At 35.3% G+C, this 20,179-nt stretch overlaps 1 protein-coding gene across 1 annotated transcript; it reads right to left on the bottom strand.

Annotated features, from left to right (window-relative positions):
* Positions 1-10,451: 10,451 nt before the first annotated feature.
* On the bottom strand, positions 10,452-11,861 carry LOC116138601 (aspartic proteinase CDR1-like). Its single transcript, XM_031424312.1, has one exon. The coding sequence runs from the start codon at positions 11,859-11,861 to the stop codon at positions 10,452-10,454; it is 1,410 nt and encodes a 469-aa protein (XP_031280172.1).
* Between the last annotated feature and the right edge of the window lie 8,318 nt (positions 11,862-20,179).

Genomic DNA, 20,179 nt, shown 5'->3' with positions numbered 1-20,179 from the left:
GAGTCTGTCAAACCAAGCCCATGGTGCCTGCTTTAAACCGTAGAGGGCCTTGTGAAGCTTGCAGACATGATGAGGTTTGGATGTGTCAAGAAAACCTTCCGGTTGAGGCATGAAGATAGACTCAGAGAGCTCACCGTTTAAAAACGCGTTATTCACATCGACCTGCTGTATATCCCAACAGTGGTGTACTACCAAAGAAAGAATTACTCGGATTGTAGAAGCCTTGATCACGGGAGAGAAAGTTTCACAATAATCGAGACCAAGTGTCTAATGAAACCCTTTAGCGACGAGTCTAGCCTTGTATCGTTGAAGGCTACCATCAGTATTTAATTTAACCTTAAATACCCACTTGTTACCCACAAAAGTTATATCATTTGTGTAGGGAACTAAGGACAAAGTTTGATTATGTTGAAGGGCCTCGTATTCCTCTGTCATGGCTTTCAACCATAAGGGATTATTTTACGCTGATGTAACAAATGCAGGTTTTGTATGCAAAGAAAGAGCGACAGAACTAAGGAAAGCAGTATTTTGAGTAGCTGTCTTGCTTCTAGTGAGCATGGAGTGACAATTTTGTGTCAAGGAAGAAGGTGGCAGTGCACGGGAGGAAAGAGCATGAGTTTGGTAGGACTGAAGATCAACTTCTAGCCTGATGGAGGGATGTATTGATGAGTGAGTGGAAGAAGCAGTAGAATTGCTACAGGAGGTGGAGCTCTTTTGAGGATCTTGTTGTGAGGAAGCCTAGAAGGAATGTCTTGATAGTGACATGTATTAGAGGGATCAACAGAGGAGGATAAGTTGATAGGAAGTCGCCAAGGATGTGTCAAAAAAAGTTCACTGGTTGCTTCAGATCCTGAATTAGAAGCATCAAGAAAATTAGTGGAAATAGGAAAAACTGCCTCATTGAATTTAACACTTTGTATAGTATACACCTTGCTACTAGAATTGAGACATAAATACCCCTTATGATGTCAACTATAGCCTAGAAAAATACATTGTTCAGTGTGAAATGCAAATTTGTGCTTCTGATATGATCTAATGAAGGGAAAATACTGGCAGCCGAAAGTTCGAAGGTTGTTATAAGCTAGTGTCTTTTGAAATAAAAGATAATAGGGAACCTGATTTGATATCACAGAGGAAGGTAGGCGATTAATCAAGTATACTGCTGTGTGAAATGCAAACCACAAGAAGCGAAGAGGAAGAGAAGCTTATGCCAGCAAAGTCAGTCCCTTTTCTGTTACATGGCGATGTTTACGTTCAATCTTGACGTTTTGTTGATGTATGTGCAGACAAGGGTGATGAAAATGGATACCTTGTTGAACAAAAAACTGAGCCAAAGGTCTGAACTCACCTCCCGAATCAGATTGAAACACCCTTATTTTACTATTAAATTGTTGCGACGCAAGCTGATTAAATTGCTGAACAATAGTGGCAACTTCAGATTTTAGTTTAAGAGGATATATTCATGAGTATCTAGTGTAGTCATCAACAAACAAGAGATAATATCGGAAACATGTAGCAGAAACTATAGGCACAGGTCCCCAAACATTAGCAAAAACCAACTCAAAAGGATTTGATAATCGAGTAATAGAAGGTGGAAAAGAATTCTGATGAAGTTTGCCATATTGACAGGTTTCACAAAACTCTGTTTTATTTAATGTATTATCCTTTACATTAAATACTGAAGCAAGACATTTTAGAGTAGAACAGTGAGGATGACCAAGCCTCCTGTGCCAGAGATCACCAATGTAACTAGGCTGGCTTTTATTTTCAACTATACCAGATTTATTACAAGAAACTAATTCACTTGCTGAACAACTAGGGGTAGTCACTAGATTGTGAGAGGATGCTAAAGAGGTGGTTGATGCTTGTGACAGATAAGATTGAGATGAATTAGATGACCTGGACACATCTTGCTGACTTACACCATTTCCAGTGGAAACATCAAGCTGGTATAAGCCATTATGCTCGAAGCCCTTAAGAAGAACCATCTGTGAAGCCTTGTCCTTAATAACACAAGTATCGGTAGAAAATTCAACCAAAACGTTGTTGTCCCTTGTTATTTTGGATATACTAACCAGATTTTTTGTCACATGTGGAACACAAAGAATATTTTTGAGATGTAAGGATCTGTTAACACAAAAAGAAGGGAGAGTAGTCAAACCTGATGAGAAATATTCAAACATTGGCCACTGCCAACTTGCAGAGATTCTGATCCAATGTATTGTTTTTTGAGAGAAAGATTTTAGAGATAGGAGTTATGTGATAAGTTGCTCCAGAGTCAATAAACCAGTTAGGATCTGCTACTGTGAGAGGTGGTGCTATTGGATTGGACTATTTTGCACTAGAGAATTGTGTCAGTTGACTTTCCCCTGAACTACTCGAGTGATGTTGCATGTTATTCTAAGATGGTGATTGGGCGTTTGGTACAACATTCTGAGGAGTCATTTGAGGGTACATAGCTATAGGTGAATTGTTGGAAGGTTGGTTGGAATAGTAATTGAAGTATCCAGGTTGAGTATTGGCAAGGTAGGCTTGAGTAGGACCTAAATTTTGAGTAGGTTGTGATGATGAATTATACTCATAACCAAAGAAGGCCTGTGATTTTGATTACTTTGAAAAGAGGTATCAAAGCGATGGTAGCATTGAGCGCCATATGGCCACTTTTCCCCCACAATTGGCAAAACAACCATGGTTTGTAAAAATTCCTTCCTCTTCCTCTACTTCGACCAAAATTCGGAGTATAAGTTTGAAAGTTTGGGGCAAGCTGATAGGAGTTCCTCGGCTCACTCTGGTTCTGATTCTGTAAGGAAGACTGTGTAAACTGATTTTGTTACTGCTCTGAGGTATTTGCAACTAACATGACTGGTTGAGGTTGTGAGTTAATAGATTGTTTATTTGCAATGAAGGCAGCAGCTTCATGAAATCCTATATAGGCTGAGTGTTGTTTCTCCAACCTCATTTCATGCTTATGCAACAGGAACTATGCTTCTTGTAGTGATACTTAATTACTTCTAGCAGTTAAGGTTGCCACCATGGCACCATACTCTGGTCTAAGTCCATCAAGCAAATATAACAGCAGTTCTTCATCAGTCACCGTCACACCACTTGTGGTTAAAGATCTAGCAATCTCTTTCATTTTTAACACATATTCGTTGATACTGGAATTTTCTTTTCTTGTGGTTTGTAATTGATTTCTTAAATGCAGAATCCTAGCCTTAGAATCTGTTAGAAAATGCATCTCTAGAGTGTGCCAGATTTCACATGTGGTTTCTCAATTAGCTACATGCCTAAACATTGTTTCAGAGATGGAGGACATCAACCAACTGAACACAAATTGATCAATTTTTTTTTTTCCATAAGATATATTTTGAATTTACTATCTTCGTTGGTTCATCAGTTTCAAAAGGGTAAAAGGAGGAGGACAAAGTTTTTCACCTAACACAAATCCTTCTAGTTCGAATGCTTTCAAGGCTGGAAGGACTTGTGATTTCCAATAGCCATAGTTTTTCTCGCCTAGTTTCACCGTGACAGTAGGTAAAGCATTGTTGAGTGCTGAGGATGAAAGTGAGTTCATTGTTTTTCCTTATGTGTTGAAGGCTAAAAATTGAGGAGTTTTTGGATCCGCCATTGACGTCTGTCAAAAAAGCTCTGATACCATACCAAACAACTCAAGAACAAAGTAAGAAAGAGAAAATAACAAACAGAAAAAACAGAGTAAGCTGAAACTTTTCTGGAGTTAAAAATGAGAAACTATTTTATTATTTGTTATTTAGAAAACAAAACTCTTTACACTTTATAGGAAAGTTTGTTACAATCCTTGTCAACTTTAAATCTCAATCGTTCATTAGAATAGCAAACAAACACAAAACTTTCTATTTGAACCCTTCGATTCAGTAGGAACTTTTTTCTGTTACAGCTCACACTTCTTGAGTTGACAAAGATAAGCTCACATGAAACTGTTACAGCTCACACTTCTTGAGTTGACGAAGAGGAGGCTCAAGTGAAACATGTTTTCTGTTACAACTCATCTTTATTGATCAGGATTAGCAAATAAAGTATCCTCAATAGAACAAAACTTGAAGACTTTAAGTAAGGGAGTAGCAATAGGTTTGGCACCAGAAAGGCCTGTATCTGTAAGAATATCCAAAACTTACTTCCTCTGATATATGTTAGTACCATATGAGGACCGAGCAATCTCAAGACCAAGGAAATACTTGGCATATCCATTATCTTTAATGGTAAATTGATCATGAAGGAACTTCTTAACAACAAGAATGTCAGTTTCAGAAGAACTAGTAATAATGACATCGAACAACAACCTTATTTGGAAAATTCCTTCAAGCACTCAACTACAGAGCTTTGATGCCTCTTCTTTTATTGGCAATGAACTTTGTGGACCTCTATTTTATAATTTTACTGTTAATGTTCCAAAACCTTAGAAATAAAATAGAGATGGTAGTGAGCATGAAGTGGACTGGTTCTATGTGAGCATGTCATTCGGATTTGTGGTGCGATTTTGGAGTTTCATAGGTCCTCTGCTTTTCAACAAAAGATGGAGGTTTATATATTGTCGTTTTTTGGGTTGCCTTGGGGAAAAATTTGGTAGTGTTATAAGGATATGTTGCTAGATCTTTTTTACGTTTGGTGATATGTCGTCTAGTGTACTTTTATTACCTCATGAAATTATTATAAGAAGTGGACTTTGTTTTTTGTATGCATTTTGAAGATAAAAATTGTTGTGAAAGTGCTGCAAATACAGGTTGTTGAACATTTAATAATTATGGTGTCTCTAGCAAAAGTAAAATCTAATAATTAGCAGATTTTATAAATGTGAAAGCCTTTGGTTGCAACTTCTGTGTAGGCTCATAGCAGATTTTTATTGATAAAGTGGGCTTGGGTAGAACTTACTCCCAAAAGCTAACGTAAGGGAGGAGGAAGCCCAATCATTTATATACACCATAACAGCCCTAATATATACACCATAACAGCCCACTATTTAGACGATGCGGGACAAATTTTACTTCTAAAACCCTGACACTTGAGGTGCAACACACCTGTCCTATCATACCATGACAAAGTGGGGGGACTTTGGTAAAACTCACTCCCAAAAGCTAGCTCAAGCGAGGAAGGAGCCCAACCACTTATATATATCATAATAGTTTACTGTTGGGGCAATGTAGGGCAAATTCAACTTCTAACATTAATAAAACATTAATGAAATCGCTTTTTATATAGTTGGCCCTTAGCCTTTTAACAAGATTGACACAAGCCTTAGGGTGAGGCAGGAAATCTCTGTTAGTGCCCTGTCTCTCCATTTTTATCATTTATTTCCTATTTGCATTAATTAATGAAAGATATATTTGTTCATCTTTCAAGCCAATTTTCATAGCAAAAAAGATCCATACTATCTTCTTAAATAAACTACGATAAATACACTTGAAATGAAAAAAGAAACGGACTTTATTTTTACTTTAAAATGTTAGGTAAATTACAAGTAAATATTTTTGTCTTTCTAGAACTTTGATGATTAGTCTAAATTATTGCAGATTTTTTTGCTTTTTGTTCATGCTATTTGTCGAATTTGAATCAGATAAAATGGTAGAACCAATAAGGTCAAATGGTCCTATCTTGATTCAGTTAAAAAGGAAGAAACTGGTTTTGCCATCATATCTAACTCAACATTGTGATAACTAGGTGAACAAATTGGTTGCTTCATCGACATATTTTCATGCGAGAGATTAGCCTTTCTTACCTATAAACTATCTTCAATTGGTCTTAGCTTTTACTTGCAACTCACAGAACTTAATGACTTGTTCCAAGACACTGCCATAGATAAGTTGCTTTCGTTGCTTGGGGTAATTTTTTATGCGGGGCTTTTGCATTGAAGGAATCAGCCTCCTTTTCGACATTTTCTTCACGCTGGTGAAAAGCCTAACAGAGACAAATTTTGTGGGGGCAAATTCTCGGAGTATTTGCTTTTCCCATTTTTCTCAGTGTTTTCAGTCAACAAATTCCCTCGTCCCATAGGAGAATAGCTTCTTATATCAGTTTTGAGCTACAATTTCCTAAGAGAGCTGAAAATAATTTATCAGAGTTTGAAATTTTGAAGACAAGGACTCCAGAAAAGAAAAAGTGAAACACCAAGAATATCATACATATTAATAACTCTGAGTAAACTGTTTTGGTTTTTCTGCAATAATCAGAGCTTATGAAACCAATAATCTCATCAGTTCCATAGATATTCTTGAATATCATGAATCGTAAGGGCCATTCAAGTAGATGCATGTGAAGTTATAGGTCATTAATATTCTGAATTCAATACTTATTCTTGATCATAATTTTTCAAATTATTTGAACAACAAACCTCTCGATTTTAGCTTCTAAATGATGAACTTAATTTATGGGGGTAGATTTTTTTTCTTTCTTTCCATTTTTCCTATATGATAAAAACAACGAAGATGGAAATTAAAAGCTTTAATCTTGTTCTCTTTAGCTGACTTGCTTATTGGGATTATAAGAGTGTTCTCTATTAGTAGACCGAGATCCATTACGACCCAAAAAACTGCGAAAAAGAAATAAGATCCGAACTCTTTTACAAAGTCATTTTGTCATTCTCACAAGATTGTTGGTTTTTAATGCAAATAATAACTTACTAATATTTAAAGTCAGTCTTGGTTGGAAACCACCTTTTGAACTTGAAAGTTTAAGGAACTGTTTGGTAGATTAATTAAAAAATGTTATTCTGAAAACCTATTTTAAGTTGGGTTGAGTTGAATTGAGTTGGATTAAGTCAAATTGGATCAGATTCTGAAAATGTGTTTAGTAAATTATCAAAAAAGTATATTCAAAGTTTGATAAAATGTTTAATAGTTGTTGGATATATTTTTGGAAAAATATTTTAGATTTTTTTTAACCCCCTACATTTTTTTAATTTAGCTGAATACTCTCACAATTAAAGTTTAAAAATTAACTAAAGCAACCCAGCCACCCAAGAGGATAGCCAACCGTTGGCCACACCGTCAGACGGCAACCGGCAATTTCTGGAATGGTGCATGATCGGTTGGATTTGGCCATCGTTAACAGCCAAAATTTGGCCGTCATCAACAGCTAAATTTGGCTAGAATCTGGCCATAGATCCAGTCGTTTCCAGCCAGATCGGCTCACAATCGCCACATTTGGTCGGTCGTGTGTCATTTTGGCCATGACGACTCGTGGTGGCTGCTGACGGCAGCAGCGATGGTGGTCTTGGGTGGATTAATTTTCAGATCGAAAAGGTGATTATGTTTAGTTGAGTAGAGTTGGATAAAATAGGATAATCTGAAAACAAGTCCCATCCACTTTTTATTTTTAGACTTGGATTAATTTTTTCAATGCATTGACTCAATAAGTAAACAAATACATATTTTGTTTTTTTAACTAAACAGGACAACAGAATAATAATCTAGAATAGTGTAACAAATGGGGGCTAACACGCTGGTCTTGTTATCTAGGACCTCAATATCCATTACGCTGAATTCACAAAAGTTGGGAATTCATGTTTGGCTTAATTTTGATATTACGGTTCTTAATTGACTTTGGGAAAAATTACAATTTAGGGTTGATAATCCAAATTCTAAAGTTTTGGAATTAAATTTTAAATTGTCGAATTGAACCCAACAATTTCCCGTCCAAATCCACACGAGCTACCAATCAATCGCAAAAAACTCATTATCTCCCTTGCATAAGCCGAGAAGTGTCCATGGTTTTTCTAAACTTTTCTTTGGCATTCTAGATTCCTTGAAGTTCATTGATGATTATGTTGCTTGAATGTGTTGTGTGTTGATTGATTTGTTGTTGTTGGGCCATTAGAAGACCTTTTCCGGCCATTAGAGATGAGGAATAGCTGATTTTTGGCTACTGGTGTCGCAAAAACATGATCTAGAATTTCCAGATTGAAGGGGTGTAATTGTCATATTTCAAACATTTAGGGGCTAAAAAAAAGTTTATGGGGCCATTGGAATTATTGCCAAAACAGGTCAAAATTGGGTCAAACCGCATAAAATGGTCAAAACAGGTCAAACCGACCCAATATCAGTACAAGTCAAGTCAATTGGATCAATAGGGTCAACCGATTCAAACATGGTCAAACCAAGCAAAACTAGGTCAAATAGACCTAGACCCGGGTCAGCTAACCCGTAGACATGACTGGATGCTCCAATTGGACCCCACGCACACGTGGTGGCACGTGAGGAGCCTGTAGGGCTGTTTTTTGAGCTATAAATTTTTCAGGATTTTTCTAATATTAACTTAGAATTATTGGAGCAATTTCATAATTTTTGGATTATGGAAAAATATTAAATATGTTATTTATATGCAATGGTTGGTTTTTTTTTAATATTTTTAATGATGAATATTGCTAGGAAAATTCTGGAAAATTTGTAAAAATTATTTCACCATTAAATACGTTATTACACTATTGGTTGAATATTGCGGCATGTTACACTCTCCTTGTACTATGTTTTATATCTTATACTCTCAACATTGTCATGTGGTTAACTATGTACATAGTTGGAGTATAAACCTTAGGGAAAAAAGTTATTGTTCACTAGATTAAAATGTAACAGGATTAAATTAAGATTGTCCCAGATAATTGGGTATTATATCATGTGAAATCTTAATTATGACAACTAAAATGTAACAGTTATTGAATTAAGTTTGTCAGAAATAATTAAGTGTGTATCTCATGAAATCTTAATATTTATGACAATATTATTTAGTATCATTAGAACAAATTTAGTGAATTGTCAGAATGTTTAATTGCCAAAGTGATGCGTTCATTGAAGCTTGCAAAATTATTCATTTGGTAAATGATACATTCTTCAGTTTTGATGCATATAATTTCTTGCCCAAAGGTGGTTATTATTTGTGCTAAAAATTAATGGTTGCATAAGGTTAATTTTTGGAAATATACTGGTCTTGAAAAATTCAGTACACTTAAAAGTGATTGATTTTTCATTGACATTTATTCTCCTATTAAGTGGAGGATAAACAGTGGCCTAAAAAGTTTTATCTACCCAAAAGGGGGATAGTCTTTTGAATGTCATATGTTCTCATTAGTTATTTTCATAACCTTATGCATAAAGGGCCCTGATAGCATGTCATTTTTTCTGCTAAAGTGGAGTTAATGATGATGCACCAGGAATCCCTATAATTAGTATGAAATTATTAAACTTCTTTATATAATGACATTGGATTAACATTTAATCATAATTAACAATTTAACTTTCATTTGTTCATAATTACAAATATAACCCTATGAATCTAATTCAATGATAACAATATAAATGTCTTTATTATCCTTGTTAGGTGCTAGCCAACCTTGGATAATCAATTCTCTTTGCCTATTTTTCCATTCTCCTTAGTTTTTTATGTGTGGCCTCTTATGCTCACTGTGGCTTAGCCGTGGGCCCAATACCGTAGTCTATTTTGATATGTTTCGTTACAACTCTTTGTGATCGAAACTCCCACTGACTATGGTAGGCATTTAGCAATGCTCCATAACCCCTAAGTCACAATGAAGTATACTCCAAGGAACCATTTTATAATTATATGCGCCGTGTAGTTAAGTCATTCCGTTGTCTAATCCCAATTAAGAATAGATTCACAGTATGTCAAAATCCTAATCTTAATCTTATATCAAATTGACAATTAATACATTTCGAACGTGTCATCGTGAAATAACTTTTCAATTAATATTTTATATACCCTGATCGGAGATTTCCATTTCGTAAATTGACATCGGTCTAGGAAGTTGATATCAAACTATATCAACTCAACAAATCTCGTCTTGACTATCACCTGTCTCCACACACAAATAACACATGGCTAGATCGGCTTCTTACCCATGACATGACTAGTCTCATGTTTATACACCATATGAATCACATGTATCTATGTAGAATTCAACCTTGACATCTCAGGTCTAAGGATCAATGATACACTAATATGATCTTAAGATGTATCATTGATTACATTCTAAATGTCCATGTGATTCATCGTGAATGGTCATATTCGATAAACAGTCTATAACCGTTTATCCATACTAATGCCTTAATGACATAATTCTTATAATCACCTACACTAATACCATCACATGATATTCAATTGAGACATTTAGCATACCTACAATGCAATGTTATTGCCCAATTAACATTACTTACATAGGGAATGCTTCGATGATTTGGTCTTCTAAAGATATGTATCATCCGGACATTTCACATGCATTATAAATAATATAAATGAAGTAGTACACATACATCTGAAATCGTAATTTTTTCTTCCGTTCTTAAAATAATATTTACAAGATATAATGCTTTGAAACCGACAACATGATTGTTTCTTAGGAGATATATTAACATATTCCAATAATAAAGTATCCTTGTAGAAAGGTAACATCAACTATCATCGCCACTCTAAAAGTGATCAGAAGCACATTCTTCTTGGTAAAACTGAATTGCATTGATTACTGTGTTATGAATAATGCGCATATTTTGCATATGATAAGCTCCTAGAATAGAAGCGAATGGACTGGGCATTAATGCTACACAGAAAAATCCTTCATCAAATTCAATGTGCACAAACCTGCTTTGTACTACGTAGTCTGCTCCTTGGAAATGATAGGTCAATGGTAGAAAATCTCTAAAATCTTGTCTGTGCATATAACAAAGATTGAACTTTATACTGCTAGTGGGAGGTACTACTACTCTCACAAGATTATAAGAATCATAGTGTAGACTAAATGCTGTTGTCACCAATTCAAAAACATTGAGCCCACTCGTGGCACTTGTGGTGAGTGTGGTAAATGGATTTCCTGAATCTATGAAAAAACCGTAACTAAGTGTAGCGTCGAAGGAACCTGGCGGTAAATATAAGCGATACCTTCCAACACTTATATCTATAAGATCAAGATAATAAAAACTTCTGCCTACTAAACTTTGAAAGGGCGTTGTTGGAATGTTTCCTTCAGGTAATTGAACATCATCCCCAAACCTGAGTATATGAGGATGAACATCGAATGGATAATTTTGATCATAAGGAACAATACAATAAGAGAAAACACCACCAATTGTTTCATGCAATTGGCTCACTAGTGAGGTAGGATGTAAGTCTAATCCCAAGATCCCGGAAATCCTATTAGATGGTTTATTACCGAATTTGAAATTTACATTGTCATTCGAGCAGCCAAAGAGAACAATAAATTCTTCGTCATCAAAGTCTCTATTTATAAAATGAAATGATTCCGAGGAGAGATAACCTTTTGTTGGCCCAGAAGAAGTTAGAGCATCACCATATGTTTGACTATAGACGCAATCGCCATTAACACATCGGAAAATGCTGGATGGTTCATTGTAGTTACAAAGAGGGTGATCACAATTAACTCTATGGTAAGAAGAGGAAGCTTGTGAATTGTATCTGGGATAATTTTGTAGGAAACAATTTATGCAAGGTTCACATTGTGTCCAAGTTAAGTGACTGCCAGTGTCCACCATTAAATACACAGGATGCACTGGGTTTCCAATCATCATATACGCAATATATATTGCTTGACGGTCTAGAGCAGTCAAAAGCTTGTCATCACTGAATGTTGCATTTTGAGTAAAACGTAATTTCGTTAGTTTAGCTTTGGCCAGGGTGATATTAACCCTTCTTTCAACTCTTTCGTGGTGAGTAAGGTTAGGTTGATATAAAGGGGACGCACTAGAGTCGATTGGGATGAGCTTAATGCTGAATCCTGAAGATTTTGAAGCTGCAAAACTAAATCTAGAAAATATAACTAGACTAGGAAATACTAAAGCTATTCGTAAGTACTGAGTTGCTTCCATTCTGGATGTTTAAGGAATTAATAGTCCTACCCAAGTATTTATAGTATTGGTCACAACCACCTTATAACTAACTTAAATTAAAAAAAAAAAAAAAAAAAAAACCAATTCCATCTAATTAGTATAAAACAGAAATTAACTGATAAATAATTGATGTTAAACATTGATACAACCCATGTTAACAAATGATGTCTAACAATGTTACGTTGCTAACAATGCCTACTTTAAAGATAAAGGGCATGAAACTTTAATCAAATTGATTAAATTTAACAGCTTAAAATCAAGTGATAGATAAAATAACTACTTATAACAATTCATTTACAACTATTGGATTGAAATAGATCACTATATATAGATATATAAATTCTCGTTGGGGAAGCATTTAACACATTTCATTTTCTTACATTTTGGTAACCATTAAGATTAAGAGTTTTATTTGATACATTTTATTCATCTATTTAATTTGAGGATTCTAATTATATTTTTATAATATTTTGGCTAAATAAGAGAAGTGAGAAGACCCTTAGAGGATTTTAATACTACCTTGGGTTAAGTTTAAAGTTTTGAATGGAAAATCCCTAAATATTTTTAGAAAATATACTTTCTTTTCCAAGCATGTTTGATTTAAAGCTTTTTCATTCCATTGAAGTTTTATTAAAGACCTTGCTGAGCTAAATTTTATTTTACTGGCTCGAACACCTTCCAATATCAATGAATCTTTATTTGTTTCATATTGATATGATTTAAAAATTTAGTATTTTATTCGAATAAACGTCAATAAGTTAAAGTGAGTAAGATTAATTCTATTAATAGCCACTAAAGGTTAATAATAATATTAATGAAGTCAGTTTGTGAAATTTTAATTGACTTGGGAATAACGTTGTTATAGAAATGTTAGAAGTTTTATACTTAAAAGATTATTTTCCCATAATCAATATATTTTTAAGAATAATGAATCCAATATATTTTCCCTTGGACCACGTTAAAGCCTGCCAGCACTTAAGATTGTTAAAAATTCAAGCACTTTCTAAGTTGATTTTTCCTTGGGACAATTGAAGAATTACGAAAAAAATAAAGAAAATTGAAAGAATTTTGAGAGAGAAAAAAAACTAGAGCCACGTTAACAGGTCTGAGCGGGATTGCAAATACTGTAGGGTAAAACACATCATTTTACATAAGTAAAGTAAGGTCCAACATCTTCTGAAACTTAATACATTGGTCCTTTACAATTACAAGAAAGTCCAATAGCTTCTGAAACTTAACACATTGATCATTCATCAAATTATGTGCACTGATTTTCTAGAAGATTCATCAACTGCACACACCTCCAACTACTATAAACCTCCAACTGTTATTAAACTTTCAACCAAAAAAAAAAAAAAAATCACTGCCTATTTCCATAAAATAGTTAAGCGGGGAAAAATAATGTAACTTTCAACTTGTCTCCTAACATCTTAAACATGTTTCCAGGCAGTGCTTTGGTCAAACCATCTACTATTTGATATTCAATCGCTCCATACTGAACACTCAACTTTTTTTCTACAGCCATCCCTGACATAATGCACATCAATATCAATATGCTTAGTCCTGGCATGAAAAACAAGATTTGAGGAGAATGCTTCTGCACTCATATTGTCACACCACAAAACATAAGTATTATTAACTTCAATCCCAAGTTCTTTAAACAAATGCTGAATCCACACAATCTCAGTTGCAACTTGACTGTGAGATCTATATTTTGCTTCTATGGAAGATAAAGACACTAGTTTTTGCTTCTTTGAACTCCATTGAACCAGATTCTCACCAAGAAAACATTGTGGCCACTAGTAGATTTCCTATCACTTATATCACTAGCCCAACTTGCCTTAGCATAACCTTCAATGATAAAATGCTAACTTCTTTTAGACAGAAGACCATGTTGTAAGGTGCCCTTAACATACTTTAAAATTCTTTTGCAAGCAATCCAATTAGCTACAGTAGGAGCTTGAAGAAATTGACATTGCAAAAGCCAAAACAGGCCTAGATAAAGTGAGATATTGTAGACCTCCAATAATGCTTTTGTATAATGTTGGTTGATCAAAATCTCACTGTACACTACTCCAAGATTAGTACCAATTGCCATAGGTGTAATGCAAGGTTTAGACTCTACCATTTTGACCTTTTATAGCAACTCTTGTGCATATTTATTTATTCAAGTCTTTTATTTGGATAATGGAAGTGAAGAAAATGTAGTTTTTGGAGATGGAAGGGAAAATTCACTCATCAAGCTCCCTAAGTTGAAAGTACTAAGACTAGATGGACTTGTAAGCATCATTAGTTTCCGCCCAGAAAATTTCCATTCAAGTTGGCCAGCTTTGGAAGATTTCACAATAGATAAGTTCTTGAATTTGAGTATATCTTTCTTTACTGAAGTTGTATCTAAAATACAAGATCTATGAGGTACTTTTTTTTTTTTTAATGTTTTAGCAAGATTTTCTTGAAGCCGTTTATAGATGATGAAAATCTATAGTTACGGGATGGACTTATCCTATGAGATTGAGGTCACTGACAATCTGTTGAACTTGCACACACAAAGAAACAGGCACGAAGCTTACATAGAACACCGGTATGGTGTCTACCATAGGTATTCTGACGTTTAAGTCAACAAGGCTGAAAGAGGCTTTTTAGTGAGGGCTAAGGGGAAGAAAGGTTATCAGAATCCAATCGGAGATTAGAATACAGTGAAGGTGCTAGTTCTTAGGAGCAAGAGCTTTAGAAGCTAGTAAATGGTATTAAATAATGCATCCTTAATCAGAGGTCAGGCCTATGCTTATATATTGAACGTATGATCTTTGAATCCTAGTAAAACTCTAGGTTCATAATGACAGAGTTTAAGTAAATAAGAAAGTCTGGATTTACTTGCCTTTGTAAGAGTAAGAGTCCTAAATCGTATAAGATTCAGGATCTTAGAGGAATTAGGATGTAGATGAAATAGGAAGTAGATGAATTAGGATACCAATAGAGCTCTAGACCCATTGATCTTGGGTTGATGGGTCTGGGCCTAAATGGAATACTGGTGAGGCCTAATTTGGATGATCCAACCTATGAGAAGTTTTAGTTAGTGCAATGGGTAGGCCCATGGCATGGATCTTAGAGTAGGCCTAATTGGAATTGGGTCGTGGTGTTGGGCCACGTAGTAGATGTTTTGTGTTTGGATCTCTTAAGGCCCAATACGATTTTTGGCTCGCATAGTTTGTCTCGCATTCTCTAAGTTAAGGAGTACTTAGCTTGGAGAGTATTTCAGACTAAGTGAGGGTAGATTAGGCCGAATGACAGTGTCCCAAGTCGAGAGAGAATACTTTAGCCAAGTAAAGGTGTACTAAGCCGAAAGAGGGTGCAAGATGTATCTTATGTGCTCACTTGGTTAACCGAGTCGAGTGGGAACTTGATATACCCCATACAGTTTATATACCCCAGTCGGAGATTTCCTTTTCGTATATTGACATTTGTCTGGGAACTTGATATTAACCTATATCAACTCAACGGATCCCGTCTTGACTATCACTTGGCTTCACACATAAATAAACCATGGCTAGATCGGCTTTTAACACATGACATGACTAGTCTCATGTTTATACATCATATGAATCACATGCATCTATGTGAAATTCAACTTCGACATCTTAGGTCTAAGGATCAATGATACACTAATACGATCCTATGATTTATCATTGACCACATTCTAAATGTCCATGTGATTTATCGTAAATTGTCATATTTGATAAAAGTCTACTAACTATTTATCCTTGCTAATGCACTAGTTACATAACTCTTATAATCACCCACACAATACTATCACATGATATTCAATAGAGACATTTAGCATGCCTATTATGCAATGTTATTGCCCAATTAACATTACTTACGTAGGGAATGCTTCGATGATTTGATCTTCTAAAGATCTGTATCATCTAGACATCTCTCATGCATTATAAATAATATAAATGAAGCAGTAAACATACATCTGAAATCAAAACTCTTTCTTTCATTCTTAAAATAATATTTACAAGATATAATGTTTTGAAACCAACAACACGATTGATTCATAGGACATACATTAACATATTCCCATATATAGAGTATCAATATAGAAAGGTAACAGCAACCATCATCGCCACTCTAAAAGTGATCAAAAGCACATTCTTCTTGGTAAAACTGAATTGCATTGATTACTTTGTTATGAATAATGCTCATATTTTGCATATGATAAGCTCCTAGAATAGAAGCGAATGGATCAGACATTAATGCTACACAGAAAAATCCTCCATTACATTGAATGTGCACAAACTTGCTATGTTCTACGTAGTTTGCCCTTCGGAAATGATAAGTCAATGGTAGAAAATCTCTAAAATCTTGTCTGTGCATATAACAAAGTTTGAATGGTATACTTCTTATGCGAGGCACTCTCACGAGATTATAAGAATCATAGTGTAGACTAAATGCTGTTGTCACTAGTTCAAAAATACTAAGCCCCCTCATAGCACTTATGGTGAGTGTGGTAAATGGATTTCCTAAATCTATGATGAAACCGTCACCAAGTGTGGCGTCGAAGGAACTTGGTGGTAAATAAAAACGATAATTTCCAACGCTTATATCTATAAATCAAGATAATAAAGACTTCTGCCTACAAAACTTACAAAAGGCATTGTTGGAATGTTTCCTTCAGGTAATTGAACATCATCCCCAAACCTGAGTATATAAGGATGAACATCGAATGGATAATTTTGATCATAAGGAACAATACAATAAGAGAAAACACCACCAATGGTTTCATGCAATGGGCTCACAAGTGAGGTAGGATCTAAGTCTAATCCCAAGATCCCGGAAATCCTATTGGATGGTTGATTACCGAAGTAGAAATTTATGTTGTCATTCGAGCAGCTGAAGAGAAGAGTAAATTCTTCGACTTCAAAGTTGCTATTTATAAAATGGAATGATTCCGAGGAGAGATAACCTTTTGTTGGCCCAAATGGACTTGGAGCATCACCATATGTTTGACTGTAGATGCAATCACCATTAACACATCGAAAAACGCTGGATGGTTCATTGTAGTTACAAAGGGGGTGATCACAATTAATTCTATGGTAAGAAGAGGAAGCTTGTGAATTGTATATGGCATAATTTTGTTGGAAACAATATATGCAAGGTTTACATTGTGTCCAACTTAAGCCACTACTAGTGTCCACCACTAAATACATAGAATACACTGGGTGTCCAATCATCATATACGCAATATAGAATATATATTGACGGTCTAGTGCAGTCAAAAGCTTGTCATCACCGAATGTTGCATTTTGAGTAAAATGCAATTTTGTTAGTTTAGCTTTGGCCAGGGTGATATTAACCCTTCTTTCAACTCTTTCGTGGTGAGTAAGGTTAGGTTGATATAAAGGGGACTCACGAGAGTCTATTGGGATGAGCATAATGTTGACTCCTTTTGATTTTGAAGCTCCAAAACTAAGTCTAGAAAATATAATTAGACTGAGAGTGCTACAGCTATTCGTAAGTACCGAGTTGCTTCCATTTCGGATGCTTAAGGAATTAATAGTCCCACCCAAGTACTTACAGTATTGGTCACAACAACCTTATAACTAACTTAAAAAAAGAAAAAAAATCTTTCTAATTAATTCCATCTAATTAGTATAAAACATAAATTAACTAATAGATGATATAGAATAAGCTAATATTAGAATTTTGCTAAAAAGGAAAAAAAGATTTAATAATTGATGTTAAACATTGATACAACCCATGTTAACAAATGATGTCTAAAAATGTTACGATGCTAACAATGTCTACTTTAAAGATAAAGGGCATGAATCTTTAATCAAATTGATTAAATTTAATAGCTTAAAATCAAGTGATAAAGTGATACATAAAATAACTACTTATAACAATTCATTTACAAATGTTAGATTGAAATAAATTATATAGGATATCCTAACTCGGCCAAATTGATTGAGCCGAGTGGAGATAGTTTATTGGGAAGTATCCTAACTTGGCCAACTTGAGGGAGCCAAGTGGGGTCTCAGGAAACTTATGGAAGTGTAACTGTGTTTGTTTAGGCATAGCCGAGTGAGTATTTCACCTCAACTGGAGACGTAGGCCGAGCCAAGAAAGAATGGACGGAAGGGATGAGTATGAGCACACCAGGACTTACATCTTGATGCCTGATGGAGAGTCTTTAGGGCCTCAAGGAGTTAATATAGCCCAACATGTTGGCTAGGAGGTGCAAGGTTGAGCAGAGTCAAGTGGAGCTACGTCTAGTAAGAGTGGGGATGGACCAAGTGATAACTTGAATGAAGAGCCTTCAACTGGTAGAGGTTAGGGGGATGAACCAAGCTGGTCAGGTGGAGGCATTTCTACAGCCGATTATCGGTCTAGACTCATGCCGAACGACAAATGGAGATTGAGGTATGAATACAAGATACTAGAGTCGGCTCGCATTTGGATACCGAAGGTTCATGAGAGGATCCACTAGGATGTTCCTGGCTAGGTGGGTATGTATAAGCAACCCTTCTTTGAAGGGTTGAGGTTGTCGATTCCTTAGTTGGTCCTAGAAGTTTTGCATCATTTTATAATAGCACCCTCCCAACTGATGTTGAATGGATGGAGATTGCTTATGGCCTTAGAGATTCTGAGTACGAGGCACCATGTGGAGTATGGGCTGCATGACCTCCTTTACTCATATCCCATGAAAGAGCATGATAAGGAGAAAGAACGGTACCAAATTACCTTGACACATGACCAAATACATTTGGTTACAAACCTTATGTGACAAAAAGTGGAAAGATGCCTTTTTCTTCCTTAAAGGTGAAGATGTACTTGGGCCGAGTGGACCGGGGGACATTCCATTCTACTGGAAGGCCATGAGTGAGTGTTTTATCTTCTTGTCCTTAATACTTTGTTGACTGAATCTCATCTATTTGTCTCGTGCAAATGTCACTTACAATCGAGCCGGATAGAGCAGCGACCATCTTGACGACAATACCATAAAGATCCTAGCCATCCCCAAGAACAAGCACGATTGGAAAGTGTTGCTTAATGAGCTGAGTCTGAGAGTGAGTCATTTGTGGGCGAACGTGAAGGAGATCAGGCAAGGTAGCCCATTGATAAGCATATTTTACACTATGATTTTGCATTGAATTTTGATAGAATTTAGGATACTTTTCATACAATTTGGGCCATAATTGATACCTAATTCTATTAATTTGTCTTTGTAGGCCTAAACGATGATTTTTAGCATAAATGACAGTTTTGAGCGTAAATTGTGTAACTTGAGCTTGAAAACTCTGAATTACCTGAATTTAGAAGCTTTGGAAAGCTAAGAAGAAGAGCTACAATGTTCATGTTTTGGGTTTTTCCTAATTCTGACTGGACAAAGGTGAAAACTTGGCTTGAAGTCGTGAAAAGTACGCTGGGAACTGAAGAAAAATGTCTTTGGACGTGCTTCAGTATTTCGACCATAACTTGAGCTGTAGACCTCAGATTGTTCTGATTCTTGAACTAACAGAAATATAATTGAAAGGGCTACAATTAATATGTTTAACACGTTTCCATATTCGAACTCTATCATGCTCAAATTGGGCCTGGACATTCTCACCGCGGCAAGGAAAAAGCTTCGCCGCGGCGACAACTGCAGCAGCTGTAAAAAATAAAACGACGCGTTTTGGCTTGCTAGGGCTTTGTCCTTAAGTGAGAGTTTTATAAATTAGATTGAAAATGAAAGAAAAAGAGGCTTGGTTCGTGATTTGGGAGGCAGCTCATGGAAGGAGAAGATTATTGAAGATTTGGGCTTCAAATTAGAGAAGATTTCTCCATCTTTTGCTTGCTTTTCAATGATGAATCTTGATTCAGTTTGTTTTTGTTGTTTTATTTCGTTTTTGAGTATGAACTGAGTTGTTTAGCTAGGGTTTGATGTAATCTTGATACAATGATTCAAATTTATATGGATTGAATTACTTTGAGTTTTAATTTCATGATTGAGTGTTTATCTCTTTGCTTAATGTCTTTTGGATGCTTGATCACCATTCAAATGTGTGTTGTTCACAATGAGACTGAGAAGTGATTTGTGATTGTGCCTCTTGGGATAAATACCATAGATTAGCAAACGCTAGAGATAGGTTTAGCGATCTATGAAATCTAGATAGAATTCCACAAAGCTTAAAATCCTTTGAACTATTAATCTTCATTTTGTTGGGTGCGGAAGCTTAATAGGGATAAGTAGGGAAATGTAGCATGAGAATGTATGTTTTACAACTTAGGGAATTCGATTTTCAATCAAG

The sequence above is a fragment of the Pistacia vera genome, unplaced genomic scaffold (genome assembly GCF_008641045.1).
Source record: "Pistacia vera cultivar Batoury unplaced genomic scaffold, PisVer_v2 Contig342, whole genome shotgun sequence".
Taxonomy (NCBI): Eukaryota; Viridiplantae; Streptophyta; class Magnoliopsida; order Sapindales; family Anacardiaceae; genus Pistacia; species Pistacia vera.
The sequence above is the reverse complement of the archived record's forward strand: the minus strand, read 5'-3'. Positions and strand labels throughout refer to the sequence as shown.